At 46.2% G+C, this 20,096-nt stretch overlaps 1 protein-coding gene across 1 annotated transcript in view; it reads right to left on the reverse strand.

Annotated features, from left to right (window-relative positions):
- Positions 1-20,096, reverse strand: part of LOC144172666 (lysosomal alpha-mannosidase-like) — a 110,091-nt gene that overhangs the window by 87,311 nt on the left and 2,684 nt on the right. Inside the window, exons 3-4 of the mRNA XM_077701307.1 lie at positions 18,553-18,655; positions 7,563-7,736 (exon numbers count right to left, since the gene is read on the reverse strand). Of these exons, the coding sequence (XP_077557433.1) occupies positions 7,563-7,736; positions 18,553-18,655 (277 nt within the window). The remainder of the gene's footprint in view (positions 1-7,562; positions 7,737-18,552; positions 18,656-20,096) is intronic.

Genomic DNA, 20,096 nt, shown 5'->3' on the forward strand with positions numbered 1-20,096 from the left:
ACTAACAAATTCCCGGATGCTTGGTTTTTGCGACAGCAAGTAAAACACTATGTCAACTGAAAGTGTCGTTCGATATGGAATAACAATAAGGGGGGCTGTACTACAACCAGGCAAATGAAAATAAACAAGATTCTCCGCAGAATATCCAAAAACACAGTGCATGGAACACGATTGCATGACTTTAAAACTCCCGAAGTAATGAAAGAATTACAGATGGTAAATTTTCACCAACTGTGCAGCTATATTGTCCTGACTACTCGATATTATGACACAGAACATAAATCACCCGTGAAAAAGGACAGGTTACTGCGACAAACAGAGTGATACTATATCCCACGTGTTTTTACGAATAATGGCAAGAGAAAACGCGATGATGTGCCGTTATTGTTTACTACCCTTAAAAAATGTAAAGAAGACTATAAAGAAATGGTGCCTTCTTTAATCATAACGGGCTAGGACACATTATTTGTGCATGACAATTATTTATGATTGTTATTGAGTCGTATGCAAAAATGCATTGTTGTATAGTGCCTTCCATATTACGCGTTATCTTACCTTTGCTTGTCTTTTCTACATTTTCTTGTTTTTTTTTTCTTTCATATTTTTGCAACCGTACCAGTCCAGTGCGCATTTATCTTCATGATACCGCTTGTCCTTTTGTGTAACGCTCTTTTCCTCTTTTTCTACGTCACTGCCTGCTTGTCATCACGATCTTTTTTTTTTACCTTTTTGCTTGTACTTTGTTCTCTTTCCACAAAATCACTTCTCCTGCCCGTCTGGTCGGGTGCTGCTGTTCTGTCTGCCTTCCTACAAGCACTGCGTGCTTAGGAAGGCAAGGAAATCCTTGTACCACTGTGATGTGCAACTGCAGAAAACCGTCGCATGCTGTTGCCCGCGCTACCTCGCGGCATTTACAAAAATCCAACGGCAACAGCAACGAAAGGTTCCACGTTCCGCTTTGAACGCTCGTGGAGGAGGGCAACGTGGTTCTGTAAACGTTGTAGTAGGGTGTGCCTCGATTAACGCGTGTCTCCGCCACAGGGCAGCGCTGGCATGGAGGCACCAGACTTGGAGCAGTGGAACGCGCTAAATTTAAATTGACTTAAGCAAATATCTAGCGTGTTATCTTGGGAGGAACGATACGGGCGGGGAACAGCATGAAAGGTGAGCGGGAAAGAGAAGGGAAGCATTTACTTCCCAGGGGCGCCAGACTACTATCGTCTTTCGTCGACATTTGCAACAAAAGGAGCAGATACAAGGCCCATTTTTTGCTAAGGCCACTGCGCAAAGGTCGTGCCGGAGGGCTTACGCCGGAAGATTTTTTTTTTTTCTTAACACCAACGAACCAAGCTGAAGGTTAAATAACTTTGTCGTTAAAATCACCCCGCATATGGCTCAAGAGGTGGCGCAGTAAGCTTTAGTGTTTTAGTACAACGCTCTCTTTATAGTGCCTATCCGTAAATGTATGTAAATGTGTGTATCCGTAAATCCGTATCCGTAAATGTAAGTAAATGTGTGTATCCGTAAATACGGAACGTTGCGGCTGCGCAAAGGAAACAGAACCTATAGTAAAATTATCGATTCCCTTAAAACAACGAAAAATTGTGTCCGCTAAGGCATATCGCCGTAACAAATTTCCCTACGCCAGTTAAGCAAGAATTGTATGAAACCGAAATTTAAAAATGAAAGTTAATTTGAATCTTGCCCGTCTTGCCATCATCCAGACCAGCATTCAACATTTTGGCAGGTGTTTACATTACTCCAATGTGGTCAGAGCCAGTCGCTTCAACAAGATTTATATTCGTTTAAGGTATACGTGTTGTTGCTGGGATCGTTCCATTGCTCATAGAGAAAGCTCCCCTCAGCGAACTGGAGGAGATCAGTGTACAATAGGCGCCCGTAAATGCTAGGGTCTCTTTCACGTTGTTCTCAGCTATCTCATTGAATTTTGTGCAAATAATTCAATGAGCTCTGCGGTTATGGTATGGTTACCACTCGAACACTGCCCAGTGCTCGGAATTTAGAGCTTTTTTAAGGGAAAAGCCCCTTAAGGGCTGAGGCTGTTGGTGTCTCCTGCCGTCGTCGCAATAATCGTCGTCTGATGTAGCCACGGTACTAAAACATTGGGAAACTGACTCACGCCTCACACTAGAAAGTAATGCGTTATAAAAAAACACCGAGACACTCCTTTACGCCTCGCGCTACAGAACTTGGTGCTTCAAAGACAAGAGACTTTTACAGCAAAGCTGTATACCTGTACTCCCCAGCAGTGTCATCTCCGTTGTAAAAAGTGCCAAGGCGCCAAGAATGCACTTATACACTGCATGCTTCGCCCCTCCCCAGGTTTCACGTGAGTGGAGAAGGCCCGGGATTTTTTTGATAATGCAATGCCGCGTTTTAGTCTATCGCTAAGTGGAAAAACTACACGACAGCGGGGATCTAGTTTACGAGGAGAGCGCTAGATATACAAAAGAAGACCGCGGACATTTAAACTCGGTCCTTCAGCGCACAGGTTGAGATAGCAGCACCATACAGCGAAGACGGCTTCAGTTGTCTTCCCCCATGATCCTGTAGTTTTTGGAGGAAGTAGATAAAGGGAATGAGTGTGATGAAAACGACCTCTCATTCTAGAGACTTACCGTGGTTCAGCTTCACCACAGTGCACTAAATTTACCAATCCGTGCCGTCAACAATTTTCTTGCAAACGACGATGTCAATCGTATGATCTTTCTCAAAAATGTTATCTGTACGGTGTCGCTGCAGTAATGCAAGGCGGTATATATACTATGGAGAGATTGACCAGAGTCATAGTTGCGCGGAGGGAGATTCGTGACTTCCATGCCACAGCGGATGGTAAGCTCGGTTGACTTCAATTTAATTCAATTTTATCAAAGCAAATTATGCTGTCACCCACACGTATGTATAAGGTGTCAGAAATCACGCCGTGAACAGCAACGTGTGACGGACCGACATCACCTAGCAACGGCGGTGCCTACAGTAGCGCTACGCCCCTTGAATCGGAGAGATTACATGCTAAACGCATTTAGTATGTCGGTGTGGGCGTTAATGTATTGCAAAGCGTAAAGCGGTGCTCGTCGCTACGTGACCTTGGATAGTTTTTGGTACAGAGTTTCTGAACGGTAATGCTTGCAGCGCCACCTGTTGTACCCACTGCGGAAGTACCCAAAGTTACCCTTTTTGTACGTCACTACTTTAGCCGCGCTTGTCGGCGAGTTTTTAGAGACAAATGCATTAGCTGTAGAGTCGACTATAGGAGTATGGAAAATACGATAACTACCGTGATTCCTCTTACCGTGATCTCAGCGTGATTCTTCTTACCTCTTACCGTAACCTCTTCCCGCGATTCAGTCTTAAGGGAAATACCAGGTACCCGTCGTGCTTGCTGTGCACATCCACGCAACACCATATTTTGAAGGAACAGGCGGCGCTGGGACTATTCATTTTATTCATCATCGAAATATGGCAGGACCACGCCCCAAATACAGAGCATGGCATGCGACGCTGATTCGAAGCGCAAAAATAAAAAAAAAAATTCGTCATGCATCCGCTCCTTTCGTTGAAATGTCGACGAAAGACGATAGTTGGCCTGGCGCCCCTGGCATGTAAATTCCTCCCTTCTCTTTCCCGCTCACCTCTCGCTATACCTCTCCTCTCTCGTTCTTACCAAGATAACACGCTAGCGTTATAATTTAACAAAACTTGTTGGGGGGGGGGGGGGGGGTCTAGTTGGTTCATGATTCTTAAATATGTTTAGCGCAAAAACCAAAGGCGGTACACCAGAAAGGAAACAGGACAACCGCTAACTTTAACCTGAACTTTAATCACCACCGGAGACGGTAAATATAGAAGCAACTGGCGCATACGTAGCATGCGCCACAGTAGGGTATCACAAGTCCGCATATCTGTCAATCAGTGATACGTCGGTGGTCCTTTTTAACTCACAGAAATCTTTTTCCCAGCGTTGCGGTGATTGACACATCTGCGAACTTGTGATACCCTACTGTGCCGCATGATGGGTATCCTCCAGTTTTTTCTATATTTACCGGCTCCGGCGGTGATTAAAGTTCCCTTGAAAGCTTGCGCTTGTCCCGCCTCCTTTCTTCTTTGCCGTCTTTGGTTTTTTGCGCTAAACATATTTAAGAAACACGCTAAAAGTTTGCTCGAGTCAATTTAAATTTAGCGCGTTCCACTGCTCCAAGTCGGGTGCCTCGATGCCAGCGCTGCCCTGCGGCGGAGACGCGCATGAATCGAGGCATCCTGCTACAACGTTTATAGAGCCACGTTGACCCCACTCCACCAGCGTTCCAAGCGGAACGTGAAACCTATGTAGTGGAACCTTTCGTTGCAGTTGCCGTTTGATTTTTTTAATTCCGCTTTGTAGGGCGGGCAACAGCAGGCGACGGTTTTCTGCAGTTGATATAGTATTTTATTTACGATCGCAAAAACCATGTATTCGTAAAATTTTAATAAAGATACACTGTATATATCACTCATGTAATGATTTCGTGCCTTATATTTGCGTAATATCTTGTTCTCGTTCAACAATGTTGACAATTATGAATATAACACCGGAGCTTGACGTTTAGATTTGGCTGTGGGCATATAAGGCTATTCCGATGTTTCCGTTTCACTTTGGCCGGGTGGCTGAATCGAAGAGAGACCGACAGACAGACAGACCTAAATTTCTGTGTTTGAGTAGCCCAAACAAAACTATCGTCTTCCGGCACGGTGGTTTTGCGAGTCACCTCCCTCGGGTGTCGGAACTAAACAAATTATACAAACCATTCCTGTTACTGATTTCCTCACATTTGTTGGGTCAAACTACAAATTGTCTCCGCTTCACAAGGGTAACTAGCGCAGTGCCCTCGGTTTGAACTCCAGGGAACGATGAAAGCACAGGTGAAAATCCTTGACTGCCAGAAAGGGGCCCTTTCCGACAAACAAAACCACGTGCATTTCTCCACCGCGGTGGACCCGCGTGGAGGAAGCAGTTCGGGTTGAGCTTGCTTGTTCATTTCTGGCTTTCATGCCATTTACACTGTAAACGCTGTCGCCTGCTTAGAAATGCAAGCAGGAGGCCGCGTTTTCAGTAGGACAGCCATAACTTTCGCTAGCTATATTGTTAAAGACGATGGTCTTTCTTGGGCTCCTTAAACCCAGAAATTTTGGTCTGTCTGTATGTCTGTATGTCTGTCCGTCTGTCTGTCTGTGACTCGATTCAGCCACCCGGCCAAAGCAAAACAATGCCTGCCCATTAGTCTTATATAGTCACAGCTAAATCTACCCGTCTATGTCCGGTGTAAGGTTCATACTTGTCAACATTGTTGAAGAAGAACAAGACATTACGCAAATATGAGACAGCAAATCAATACAGAAGTGATATTTGCAGTGTTTCTTTATAAAAAATTCAAACATGCTTGCTTTTGCGAAATTAAATACTTCATCAACTGCAGAAAAAGAATTCACTTCGCCGTCGCCTACTGTCGCCCGCGCCACTATAGCTTCTTGCGCCATTTTAAGAAATCAACCGGCAACAGTTACGCAAGGTTCCACTAGATAGGTTCCACGTTCTGCTTGCAACGCACGTGGAGTAGGGAAACGCGGTTCTATAAACGTTGAAGTAGGGCGCCTCGATTAACGCGCTTCTCCGCCGTACAGCAGCGTTCGCATCGAGACACCCGGTTTGGAGCAGTATGACGCGGGAAATTTAAAATGATTTAAGCAAACCTTTGGCGTCTTTACCTTGGGAGGAGCGCGACGCAAGAGGAACAACATGAGAGGTGAGCGGCAAAGCGAAGGGAGGCATTTACTTCGCAATAGCCGATAACGACTATCGTCTTTTGACGACATTTGCAACGAAAGGAGCAGATACGCGGCCAATTTTTTTTGGGGTTTTCTAGCTATAGGGTTTTCTAACTCTCGCGTTCAGGAAGTGGACTGCCATGTTGCAAGTGTTTGAAAGCTGGCGAATTCTCGCCGCGCCAAGTTCTCGTGAGAGTGCTTCAAATACGTCCACGGATACCCACGCTCCCAGCCGTTGCATGCATGCACGCATCGCTGAGGTGCATGCGTAGCGTGCTGCGCATGCGGAGTCGACCCCTGCAGCTCCAAGGCACATGCCACCTGCAGCTGAGGCACCGCTATAAGGACCCACAGCTCTAATGCCCCACCTGCAGTCACCACCTGCAGATCTAAAGCACAGCTCTAAGACCCCATCTGTATCAGGTCGTTTCATAAAAACAATTTCATAAGGAGGAGATTTGAAGCTGGATTCACAGCTTTTAGCTCCACCCCCTCCTCCCGAAGGAACACGAAGAATTTAATCGAATAAACAAGAGCTGTAGTAGTAACTAGTTCCAAATCAATGAGACGCGTGCTCTGGGAATGCGAAGAACAAAAAAAATTTGACATGTCTTGACTGTGCCTTGACGTGCCTTGATAGATTTTGGATGTGTCCGCCGAAACACATGTGAAGGAAATTTTTTTTATTCTTTTACCCCTCAAATTAAAAATGAGCAGAAAGTAATCTAAAAAGCCATGGAGTTCCTTGAAATAAGACTTCAATATTCGTGTTTATATAAGGCAGGAAAGAGAGTGGAAAATTCAGAAGATGGTAGTGTAGGTCTGTACTGTAGATTTAATGACAAAGCTGTGCTTTCCCCCTGCCTCAATATATACAGAGGAAGCTCGTAAACACCGCCATTGTTGTTGTTACAATTATTGATGCCATTGTAATAATAAGAATTGTTCTAGTAATAACCAACCCAGTTTGATGCAAATTACGCAGCATCAGATATGAGTGCCAGAAAAAAGAAGGTTTTGGGCCACCACCCGCCTTGCGATTTCCCAAGCCCATTCAGTACCTCCCAACGACTTCAGTATTACTAAATGAAAAAAGATCTAGACCTGATAACTGTCATTGCTTTCCTCTGCCAGCGATAGGGCAATTCACGAATGCCCACACAAGACCAAGCTCCTACTGCGGATGTTTCACGATCCGAATGCGGGACCGGGTTTTTTTCCGCCCCTAACAATATCGGCCCGAGTATTTCCCACCTTATGCGGTACTGCCAGTGGCTCAACGAATTACACACCAAGCATTGTACCAGGGGAACTCTAACTTGCCAATACAGGTTCAACCCCATGAACACATATAAGACACTGAATAAGCACCCTTAACATCTTCAAGACAACTATGGAATACAACGCAATGCGATGCCTTACCTCATGTATCGCCTGTTCTCCATAAATGATGCTGCATTTACTGCCCGAAACCTCCCTCGAGGAAGTTTCGCAAGGTGTGCATAAGTGAAATGAAAACACCGATTAGGGATGAAGATAAGCCCTGCGGAAAACAGAACTTACGTTCTTTTATATATTGCCGTACCCCTCTGCACCATAGGCATTCTGTTTCCACGCCCATATATTTCCACGCCCACACAAGAGGACGACACTACCAAAAGCGTGCCGGTAGAGTGAAGAGGTGCCAAAATGACGTGGTACCACATTCTCACCGGAATCGACATCATCCGTACACTTACCGGACTGCACGAGTTCGTTGAAGCGTTGCTTTTTTGTCTCGTTGACGTTCTTCCACCAGAGGTTGAAAAAGCCCGTCTCCACGAAGATGAATCGCCTCCGTGCGTCTTTCTCCAATTCGTCCAGTACACTGTCAAAAATGTACCGGACGCCCACGTTCGCGAACTCATTCTTGGCTGAAATATAGCAGAAGGCAGCAGAGTGAGATTGAAGAAGTATTTCTTTTCGGCTTAAGAAACAACGATTCAGAGATTTGCTCCTGATAGAAAATGTTACCTGCTGATTCACTTAAGCTGTTTTGTCATGCGTAGCATCGCTGTGAGTAATGGACCTGTCGTGTGCTTCAAACTGACTTTGAAGCTTCATTACATGCTATACGGGTTTCCCGTCTTAAGATGTATCTTCTTCACCTTCACTAAAGCAATAAATAGCGTGCCGCACCAACCCTTATTACTAAAATTTTTAGCCAAACTTTCACCCACAGATTTTCAACGTAATAAAGATTTTCTAAGTCACCAATCGCAATCGGTAGTAAGAAATAACCATTTTTCGGTTTTCAGTAACGTATGCGGAGTCCAAGGAGCAGCCCTCGTCTCCCCCCTATTTTCGGCATACATTAAGATCTTCTACTGCGGGTTTCAAGCCATATTCGCATGTATTCCGATGACTGCGTCATATTCCGCCCTGTCACTAATACTTTCCGTCAACTAACCCAATAGCATCACCTCCTTCACATTTAAAAGTTGCGTATGTGTGGCTCATGGCAATGAACTCTACCAAACCCAAAGTCATATCGTTTAACCACCACCATAATATCTTAATCGATGCGTATCATATTAATTTTATTACATTAGACCCACTATCTTCACTCAAATAACTTGGTGGTATTTTGTCTAGTGATGCTTCGTTGAAGCAACGCCGAATGTATAATCCTTGCCTCACGCGTGAGCGAAAAATGGCGAAACAGCCACTCTCCTGTTACTTTCTCCTACTCTTTCCCGCTCTGTAGCCTTCCTACGTGCTTTAATGTCCGCCAGCCAGCGCTGCTTCTCGGAAACTATGCAAAATAGTTTACAGTTTGTCTAGAGTTCCGTAGGCGGTGCTCCGACGCCTTCGAGGCAAGCTGACAGACACACTGGACACACGCTGTAGAAGTGGGTGCAGTGTTCGCGACTCGCGAGCAGTGACGTAAGGCTGGACGTCCGCCGGCGCGCGCCACATACCGCAGGAGTGCCTGAACTAAGCAGCCATATCGCCCCCATTGTAAAGCGGGCGACGCGTTAGGCAATGTTTATACAGGCGGCGTTGGTTGAAGGCTTATGTAAACAACTTTACCGCCTAAGCCAATAAACCACTTGGTTAATTCGTAATGTCATCTTCGCCATGCTCCACCACATAACAAGCAACTCATGTCAAATCACTTATTCTTTCAAAACTTCAATGTGTATGCGTCTTGTGGACCCCACTCGAAATATAACTCATCAACGCTCTGGAATCACCTAAGAACCGCGCCACCCGATTCATTCTGGCGCCTGCTCCTACCACATCATCATTGCATGTTTAAAATGACACTTTGGACTTAAACCTTTGTTCCTCACCGTCGCATCGCCACCCCTTATCATTTTTCATACAGTATTTTTTTTTTCACTCAACTGCGTACCTTACATCACCCCATTGATGTACATAACCTATCGCACCGGTCAAGCACTTATAGTTGCAAGTCACCGCACCCGCACCGTTACTTTCGCCGCATCCTTCCGTAGTGCTGCTAAAGATTTCAACTGCCTTCCCCACCATATTGCCGTCGCCACCAGCCCGTCTTCATTCACTGCCGAAGTAACCAGTCATCTATCATGTTATTCAATGTGGCTACAAAATACTGTTCGCGTCACTCTCGCCACCCCTTATGTAACACCCCGGGTGGGGGTCTTTAAGAAAAATTGAAATAAAAATAAATGTTGTAATAATAGAGTTTAAAAACCTATGGCCATCGCGTTTTGCTGGCTCAGGCGACGTTCCGTTTTCAGCACTCCACAGACGTGGAGTTTGCGGAACCGGTACGAAGAAACGTTTGACTGTTTGGAAGTGATTGATTTGAGCCTGATCAAAGTAAACATTAGAACGTTGCTGGTGAAGCGCACGAGGCAGAAAAAAATGCATGAAGGTGAGGTCAAAACTTTGCAAAGATGATTTCGCGACAAATTTCTCACGAGCCATGCCAACTACCATATGCAAAGAACCAATCAGGCAGCCGCAGCGAAGTGAGAATCTAATCTACAGGCATGCTTAGCTTATAGCTTATAGCTTAGCACGGTTAGCTTATAAGAAGCTTGCAAAGCGTAGGTTAGTAAATAATACAAAAAATCGCACTATTTTGCGAGCTCCGTAAGCCTGAGATTGTGCAGGGATTGTCACCTCCGCCATAGAGCTGCACTTAATGTCTAGCCATCAAGAAGTCTATACAAAGGACAGCCTTATTTGGGATATTAATGTGACTCTCACGGAGGGGCGCTTGCGTGTTTTCGACCGCTTCTTGTTAGAAACGGTTTTTTTATTACTGTTGTTCCCATTCTACGATAGAGCGAACCGGTGGGATAACGCGCAGCGCGCTCTAGTCATCCAGCGCATGCCGACATGGTCAAATGACCTAACTATACTTTGACTTTGTGAAGCAGGGAATCAGTTTCCTCAACATGATATAAAATACACACTAGGGTGGTGACGTACTATGTTCCACATCAGTTGAGTACTCGGACCTCACCTCAATTTACAGTCCTCTCGACGTAATTAAACCTCAAGACCGAAAATAAATTTTCATTGCCGAAATCAGCCATGACGGTTCCGCAACCTGCTATTACAGGCAAAGTTGGTGCTTGAATGTATGATCCTGAAGGCTACACTTTTAGCGCATGATAAAATACTCCCGTGGCCAAGTTTAATCTGTAGTCGTACAGTGCGTTCTTCATGCCACAACGTTCGTTGAGAACTTCAATTTACGAGGAATATTTTTACTAGTATCCGTTCAATTCAATCTTTTTTATCACATACATAATGTTCGTCATTCTCACGAGAAAAAATCATATTTAGCCACGATTATTAACATTTCCTCCGTGCAGTCAGCAATAAAACGGTACTTATGGTAATACGAAAGTTTTGAAACAATCTGCTCACCGACCGACCCTCGCGTGGTGGAAGTATTGATGATCCCGCTACCTACACTGCTAATAAGGATGATACAATGTTGTTACTTGGTCTGTTATTATGCTCTTTTTAATTTTTACTCTTACGCGCGTATGTACTCAAGTACGTATGTACTACACACGTATGTACTCTCAACCTTTCCTCTGTGCGTTGCAGGGTTCGTTATTTGGTCTTTCCTTGTGTATAGGACATGTGTAAAGACGTACCGCCTGTTTTGTAATGGTGTGTTACCGCGCCTATTCTATCTATTTCCTGTTCTGTTCAGTAACAGCTTCCAAACTGTGCAGGGAGCCGGGAACTTGTCAGGCCTCGTGGACTTTTGTATCGGCTTCCTCTTTCGCTTCAGAAAGAAATAAGCTTCAGAAAGAAAGAAATCTACAATCTCAAGGAACTTCGCCATTCCTATAGCCTTTTTCATCCACTTGCGCCGAGCTTCACACGTCCCAAGCCACCTATATCCGCGTACACATACGACGGACCCTCCGCCATTGGACCTTTTTCGTCGACATATCCTCCACAATTCGGGCGTCCCATGTTGCAGGTATGAGTCGGTTAGCAAAACAATCAGCAAAAGCACATACCTTAAGGGTGCTTAACATCAACTAAAAGAACTCCCCTGCCGTGGTTTGAACCGTGGCGACACCGACCGGAGCGGGCGGAAACTATAATGGCAAACTGTTCGCATGGCGCCGCATTGAAACATCCCCCTCGCGAGGGGCACGATCAAATGCAGAGCATTTCCGGGGGCGCACGACGTTAAGTAGTTTGCGTTACGTTAATGTTGTTGCACTTGTGGCAACTGCTGACGAGAGAGCGCTCGTCAGCAGTAATTTGAATGAGTCAAGGATATAAGGCGCGTTCGTAGCCTCCCATTCTGTGTCGGTTTTGTGGCGCAGTGGGTAGAGCACCATGTACATTGCGTTCCGCCCGCAGGGTCGAGGGATCGAAACCGGGCGCCGGATGGTATTTTTTTTAAATGCAGAGCATTTCAGTAACTAACGATGTCACCCGCGTTGACGTCCGTAGTCCGCATCGCTCCCCCTACAATATATAAAAAAATCATACTTACCGCCGCCAGGTTTCGATCCCACGACTCTGCGGGCGGAACGCAAGGTACATGGTGCTCTAACCACTGCGCCACAAAGCCAACACAGAACGGAAGGTTACGAACGCGCCTTATATCCTTGACTCATTCAGCCGTCGGCCACAGGTGCACCCTCTCCCCCGCGTCCTCCTTGCCTTCTCTCCGCTCGCAACACCCTCTCTCGCCGCGTTCGGTTCGGGCGCACAACAGGTGGGGACGTGCGCTTAAACCACATACGTCGTTCGCGCGCGCTCCGGTCGCTAACATCTGTGGCGTGATCATTACGTCAACATCACGCGTTCGTGTGGTGGCGCGATTTCGGCGCTATAGCACTCTCTCGCGAGGGGCATTGGATTGGATTCGATTGGATTTGCTTGGATTGGATTGGTTTGGATTTGGATTGGATTGGATTAAAGTGGATTGTGTTGCGTCATAGCCGCGCCACGTTGCGTCATAGCCGCTCCAAGTTGCGTCATAGCCGCGGCAGGGGGTTCACGGCACGTTTCACGTTTCACCGTCGACTTCATCGACAATGTCTACGCTGGAAGACTATAATTACAACAACAACAACAACCAATACGTAATCCATACGACTTGCAGGCGCGCCCCCCACGGAAATGCTCTGCATTTGATCGTGCCCCTCACGAGGGGGATGTTTTATGTGTTTGCTTTTCTAGTTATGTTGATGAATTGCTGGCACGTTTTTTCCATAAATTCTAGTCAACCCAAAGCTTTAACCTCCAACTTACTGTTCAATGCGTCTGCAGTTCACCAAATCGCCGCATACCCAATCAACAATTTTTTTTAAATGCAGAGCATTTCAGTAACTCACGATGTCACCCGCGTTGTCCCGTCGTAGTCCGCACCGTCGTTGTCCGCACCCCTCCCCCTACACTATATAAAAGAAAATACTATCCGGCGCCCGGTTTCGATCCCTCGACTCTGCGGGCAGAACGCAATGTACATGGTGCTCTACCCACTGCGCCACAAAGCCGACACATACTGGGACGCTACGAACGCGCCTTATATCGTTGAGTCATTCAAATTACTGCTGACGCGCGCTCTCTCGTCAGCACTTGCCACAAGTGCAACAACATTAACGTAACGCAAACTACTTAACGTCGCGCACCCGCGGAAATGCTCTGCATTTGATCGTGCTCCTCGCGAGGGGGATGTTTGACGCTACCTCTTGCAAGACCGAGTCGACCGAGTGCGGACTGGTGGCGCCATCTGTCAGCTGCGACGCGAACTGCCATCAAGGCACTCAGAAAACCGAACGCGCGAAATACAAATTTACTGATTTTGGATTTCTTATCTGGCGTAATTCCATCAATACTAACAAAATTACGCCAAATTTTATCGAGTGACTTGCACACTCCTCGTAGGGTGTAAGAAGACTTCAAACTAATTTTGCTGGTCACTCATACCAGGCGGTCATTAAGCATTAGTGGTAGGCTAAAATTTGGTGAATTCTACATACTTATAACTTAAGTTGGTTGCATTAAATTTATAAATATAAGCGTATTTTGTATTGGCGCATGTTATTGTTAGTTTAATTGTGCTCCAAATTGTAGAAGTAGAAAACAAAACTGTTTGTAACGCATCTCGTTCGTCAAAACACCTCGTGCGAGGTACGTGAATAAACGCAGGCAGAGGAGAGGGCAAATACCTGCTCTCATCATATGCGGGCATGGTTCGGTCAACTGCGGAACATGCGCGATTGGCCCAGCGTCATGCATGGGTGTAAACTTGGCACGCTTTGTGAAAACCTACGGGCTTGGATCATGCCATAGCTCTACCGGCTCGACCGCTACCACGCACTTCGCCGAACTGATCCGGCAGTTAGACGAACGTGTAATTCTTTAACATCTGTCTATAACTATCGCTATCTTGAAACATTGCGCGTGTGCTGCAACACATTATGGTTTCGCTGGAAAGTCGGGTTTAGCCAACGTTTCTACAAAAGTTGGGTTTAGCGTCGTGGCGTTATCCGCGGCCTTCAGTTTTATCGTTGTACTCTTTGTTGAGTGTATAACGAGAGGCCTAACGAAGAGCAGGTATTGAGTGAATGCTTTGCCGATGACTGCGAGGCGGTGGAGAAACAGATTTTAACATGCATGGACGGGGCCACTCCGTGCATGGGGCATCCGGTTACGAGTTTTCTTGAAAGCGAGACTCTGCAGAGGTATTGCAAGAAGGGAACGCATGCCTTCGTCATATCTGTGAGCGCTCATTATTTATATAGTGTAGGGGGAGGGGTGCGGACTACGACTACGGACGCCTACAGACGTCAACGCGGGTGACATCGTGAGTTACTGAAATGCTCTGCATTTAAAATACTGGTCCTGTCCTCAGTTTACTCAATCCGAGCACTATGACCCTACCCTGACATTATCCCTCAAACTTCGCTATTCCTACGAAAGCTGAGTCACTCCACCGGCACGCCTTACGTCCCTTCGGTCATACAGTACTAAAAAACGGCTGACGATTACTATACGCCTAATGCAAAATCTCTGCGCAGCGCGAACTGCAGTCTTCTCGGTCACAGGGCATAGGTGCTGCGTCCCAGGAAGCGATCGCGTGACCAGCGAACGCACCGCGTAGCCCGCTACTCTGCCGTTATCTAGCAGCGCGCCGCCTCCGCTGAGCATGCTGTTAATCGGGTTTGAACATCTGTCGCAAATATCACGTGGTTCGGTTGAGCTATGCAACGAGGAGGACGCGAAGCACATCCACCGGTTTTCTCACTCGTTGTTCAGCACTCTCTGCTGAGTGCTGCAGTGTGCTGAGGCAGCACTCACTCGTGGGTTCTCTCGACGGTAGCGATGGTAAGCCTCTGCGTCGGTGGCGCGAACTGCGTCTCAAGAAGTGAACTCATATTGTCGTCGAGTGCATGACGAGAGGCGCTGCTTTGGCGTGATCTAGCAGCCCGTCGCCACCCCGCAGAATGGGGCTCTTCGATTTACAGTCTCGGACTCACCGCGGACTCCACGAGAAGCAGTCCGGCATTCGATTTTCCCATGTATCCCTATGGTTTCGGGGAATTCTCGCACTACCCGTGGACTATCCGCGGTGAGTCCGAGACTGTAAATCGAAGAGCCCCAATGTCTCACTGCCTCCCCCTCACACTTTTACCCTGTGTCACCGCCGAGGAGCGTCTCGTGCGGCCCAGCATACTTCCCTCCCCCTCACACTTTCGTTACACTTTCCTCCGTTGTTTTCTATCGATCTTCGTTCGCTCGGTTACGACGCCGGCGCCTCTTTCAACCCACAGCAGTGGTCAACAATGTGCTGCGCACTAAAACTAGAACTTTGCCATCCGCCGCCCACAACCGTGTTGTCTCTGCGATTTTTCCTAATTTGTGAGACTACTTTTTCTGTCTGTTCTTGAGTGAGTCCACCGTCTCTTTCGTAGTTTCTATTTCCAGGTGGTTCTAGTATTCGCTCCACACCACCTCCGCACATCCTGACGAAGGTTACAATGCCAGCACCTCTCATTATGAAGCAAAAAATTCACGGCCAAAGGGCGTCGCCTAGCTCGACATACTGAACATAGCTTAATGACTTGTGTGTCGTTCACTTTAAATCAATGTTTCATCCTGGAAGGATATCAAGTGTCATTGACATGACCATAGTTTTCACGGGATAGTTAATGACCTCGAGCTGGTGTGCAGACATTAAGTTTCACGGAAGTGTCCACGCGCAGACTAACATCACTCTGTGTGATTATCAGCTGGTAGCCACAATCCTGTTGTTCTTCACGCGTAGCACATTCGCTTTCTAATGTCTTCTTTCCTGTTGTTGCAAACTGCGTACGGTCCATACCTGCCAGGTTTCCCGAGTTGTCCGGGAGACTCCCGAATTTTGATGGTTTGTATGATTGTACGACCGAAACAAATACCTCCTAAATATGCACCCATGTTTCGCCAAACCTTCCGCCAAGTCTGGCCACAGTACGGCGGAGCTACCTGACAATGCAATCCAATGCTACGCCAATTGGCATCGTTATTATAAAGAGCCTAAAAAGCCTAGTCGGCAATACACGCGAGTTGAAAGGGTCAGTACCACAGCAAAGCTGAATGGGAGAGGCAGTCCAGCATAATAAAGAAAAATTGCACCCATTTCCGATCATCTATGTCTGACACAAGCCTCAGTTGTATTCGTTTGCCGAATAGTCGCAGAAGCAAGCATTGTTAAGCCCGACCGTATTCCCAGGACTTCCTGAAAAGGTGGGAGTTCGCCACACCAAATATTTAGCAACTGACCACTGGTAGAGCTGCTTAGTATTTTGGACGAAGCTGCTCAGTTCCTGCTGCGTTGTAACTAAATTAATAATTCATGTGAATCATTACGTTCTGTTGTTACTATTTTTTCTATTCCTCACTTGCCCCCCATCCGCACCCCTCCCCCCCCCCCCCCCCCCCGGCCACCATGAACCAGGTCAGATAACCCTAATGCCATGCCTGCGAATCTGGCAGGTATGGCTGCAACTGAAAGCATACCGGCCAATGGCTCTGATAACACTCGCATGATGTCATTAGAGCACGCAAAAAACACCAAGACCGGGAAAGAGAGAAAAATCTTTTGAGCAAGTTCCATATCTGTGTAACTGGCGTAAATAAGTAATATTTGGCTAAGGTACATTGTCCCCCCCCCCCCCCCCCCCCCCCCCCGGTGTATGTAGTGGGTGCGCTTGTTGACTATGTTCTGAAAAAATTTCCAATTTAGAAAAAAGGCCGAAGAAAGTGTTGCAGGGTCTTTTTAATCTCGCTAGAAGCCAGAGGTACGGGTCCCAGCTAGTACACCGAAGATGTAAGGGCGGGACAACGCAGCATAACGAGCGAATCGACAAGCCGGGCAATTCATCAGCGTCATCACGCCGGCAAGAACTAGCAGCGAGCTACGCATATGAGCGCTATGCATTACAGCCCAGAAAAGGGCTTATGTGGCCCTGGGCTTTTATTTCTTCCTTCGCCGCACAACTTTAGGAATATATCAGGTTTTGTTGTCCGGCTCTAACCTTGCTGATGGAGTGAAACGAGAGAGCGGTGCCCTTCCTAATCTCAAAATGCTGAGTCTTAGTCTCACAGTTGCAAAGTACACGTAGGCGCATGCAAAACGGCCCCTGAAACACTTAAGCACGCCGTAACTTTTACGGGCAAAAAAGAGAAAATTTCTTAGAGGAAAGAAATATGGCCTGGCGGCTTTGTATCAGCCGCTTTTAGCTGAGACCTGTTGCGTTATAAGCGCGGACGTAAACATGATATTGTTTCTGTGACTAAAAAACGGAATCGTATGCGAATGTTCAGCCTTATCTGTCATGCCCCCAGAAGAACTGGAAGAAAGAAGAGCTGTTACTGAGAGAATTCGGTCATTCTACCCTTTGCCGTTGTCAAGCTGTAAGGTCCTGTGCGCGGGTAACGACGACACTTGAAATAACACTAGTTTGTGACGGCGATCGCGCGTGCGCAGATCACTGGGCCAGACACCGCGCATGCGTTTTCCCCAAGTGGCCCGCACAGCATTCTGGCTTGGCAGTTGACAAACCATGTGTAAGTTTTGCATTACTAGGAAGAGTTCTTTATTTTTTACACTTTTATATTCCAGATAGGGCATCTAGACTGGGGAAACAAATTAAACGTAGGGAAATTCGCAAGTGGCCGACAAATCAGTGGCTGTACCGAGCTGCGATTTGCAGTGCTATATTTTCTTGCAATAAAAACTGAATCACCCAACAAATGCCAGTGCTGAAATTGAAATTGTTCGAGCAGAAAACTGTCTGGTGTCGTTACATAGCGTTCGTTGTCATTTCTAAGCAAAGTAGGGGTGGTATTTTTCGAAGATTGACCATTCTGGCGACTGCATTTGCTAGTTATAAGTCAGTAATGGTGCTGTTGGTAGCTGCATAAAGACACAGGAAAGTTACCTAATGAGCTAGATTAGAAAACACTTACCTATAGTTTTGGAATGAAGTTATACCACTAAGACAGAGTCTTAAGTAAGCAGAGCATTCAGATTTTTGGGATTCCCGCGTCTGCACATTATGGCACATCACTCTACCAAGTGTGCTAGCTCCGCGCGTTTTTTTTTTTGTTATACAAATTATATGAAAGTTGAACAACCGGGCTAGTTCTGGACCCTCCTTTGTAAAAAAAAAAAAGCACAGAAAAGAGAATCCACTGAACATAATAATGTATTTAAAAAATAAATAAAACAACCCCCCTTCTCGTTGTTGCATCTCCGAATTCGAGTCACTAATGCCTCTCCGCCTTGAAGCAAAAAAAAAAGTCTTGGGATATGTTTATGCAGTATGTCCACGGTGAAAAAATGAAATTACGGTGAGTTTAGTTAAATCAGCAATACATTTTAGTGCGCGTAGTTCACTGAAACTCATGAGGGCGGCAATAATACCTAGCGGAGAATCGACTTCGGTTTAAGGTAGAAAGTGCACAAAGTTGCAGATAAATCGCAATATATCCAAAAAGGAAACCACAATTATTTGGGGTAGCGAGTGATTATCAAATCTTCGCCGATTATTTCCCGCAGAGCCGGGCCGTCAGCATACGATCCTGCTATGCACCTCGCCATGCGAAAAACAAATGTGTAAAAGGATACCCTTTATGTAAATGATAGTTTGAAACAAGCTTGCGATCAAGCAGTAACGTATCAGGTGCTCTAACGTAGCTCCACGCGTGAGAGGCACTCACTCCCGTAGAAGTACTGGTCGACAGTCTTGAGCCATCCCAGGTCCATGTGGGTGTGGGCCAGCAAGTGGACATTCAGCATTCCCGGTTTGGTTGCCGGGCAGCTCTGCAAAGAGAAAGTTAGCGGTTAACTAGCAGCCCCTGCACTTAGGATGATATGACAGTACTGGGCGACTAGGCCTCAAATGATTGCTTGGGCTCACGAATCATTCGGTTCAGGGTCTCAGAACTTGTATTACACATTTCGGCTTGTTTATCTAATAATAAAAGAGCCGTGGGGAAACATTTACATGGAACAACCGATGTACCAACAGCAGCTGCCCTTTTCAACAGTCTGCTTTCTTGCAGAGTCTAGCTGTATCCCTTGAACGCCTATTCCGCCCTTACGAGATTAACCAAATTGAACCTGTAAAGATAATTGCTTATCCGGATCGGACTTGTTGGACATCTTAATCCGGATTCTTGCTTTCACCAGCAACGCAGACTTCCTCAGCTATAATGTGCGCCGCACATTCTGGCGCAATGAACGTAACTGTTCTAAGCTTGGAATGAAATGGTTTGATTTATTTTTTTTTTCACCAGTATACAAATGCAGTTTTAGAAGAAGCGAAAGCCAGTTTCAGGCTCGTGTTGTTTAGATCTGTGTCATTTGAATGAAAGTGCGACCTTTGTGACATTAGTCGAAAATGTGGGGAAGAGAGAAGGCTTTGCAACCACAGGCAACCTAAGCTTCAAACCCTAATTTAATATACTGCCGCCACTTCCCCAAGTCAGTTTCTCCACGTTGCAAATCAACGAGCACTCACTGCGTTAAACGTCGCCTTTTTGACAAATAAAGATGCCCAACGAACAACCTCAATCAGACATTTGATCTACGCTGGGACATCGCGCAACGTAAAACGCCATGTCCATGCACAAGCGGCATGTTTTTTTTTTTTTTTGAGTGAAATGGTGTGCTACCTTTATTCTTCGTGCAAGGTAAATCTCGTTTGACGTAGCGGATGAAATTCCAGTTGAGGTTTGACAAATTGGACGAAAGAGTGGCGTCAGGAGTTACAAGAAAGTTGCGGCTATAACGCAATGGGATAAGCGATAGACCATTTCATTATTTCTTCCCGCAGGGTAAAGACAAGGCCGCGACTTGGCGGGGCGTTGAAAATTCAGAAGGTCGTAAAATCGCGCAAAACTTCAAATGTCTCGTGGGACTCATTCGCTGCACAACTCTGACTTATCACTTGTGCGTCACCTGTAAGCAAACACATTTGACGAATAACAAGAGCCCGACTTTCCTATTCACTCAAAAATGTGATATGCGGAGTTTTATGGCGTTAAAAACATTCTTAATATTATAATTTATAACGTTACCAACATAACGTGGTTTTGGCGTAACTGCGCAGCGGAGATTCATTTTTTTTCGTCGAAGCGTATTCTGGGTCAGTTGATTGGCTTTCTGTGATCATTTGACAAAACTGTCCTCAAGAAGCGTGGTAAGGCAGTAGACTCACTGAAGTTTAAGTTCATTATAGGGGAATGACCACACTGGAAGG

The sequence above is a fragment of the Haemaphysalis longicornis genome, unplaced genomic scaffold (genome assembly GCF_048455015.1).
Source record: "Haemaphysalis longicornis isolate Haplotype H1 unplaced genomic scaffold, Haemaphysalis longicornis Haplotype H1 scaffold_25, whole genome shotgun sequence".
In the NCBI taxonomy this organism is placed as follows: Eukaryota; Metazoa; Arthropoda; class Arachnida; order Ixodida; family Ixodidae; genus Haemaphysalis; species Haemaphysalis longicornis.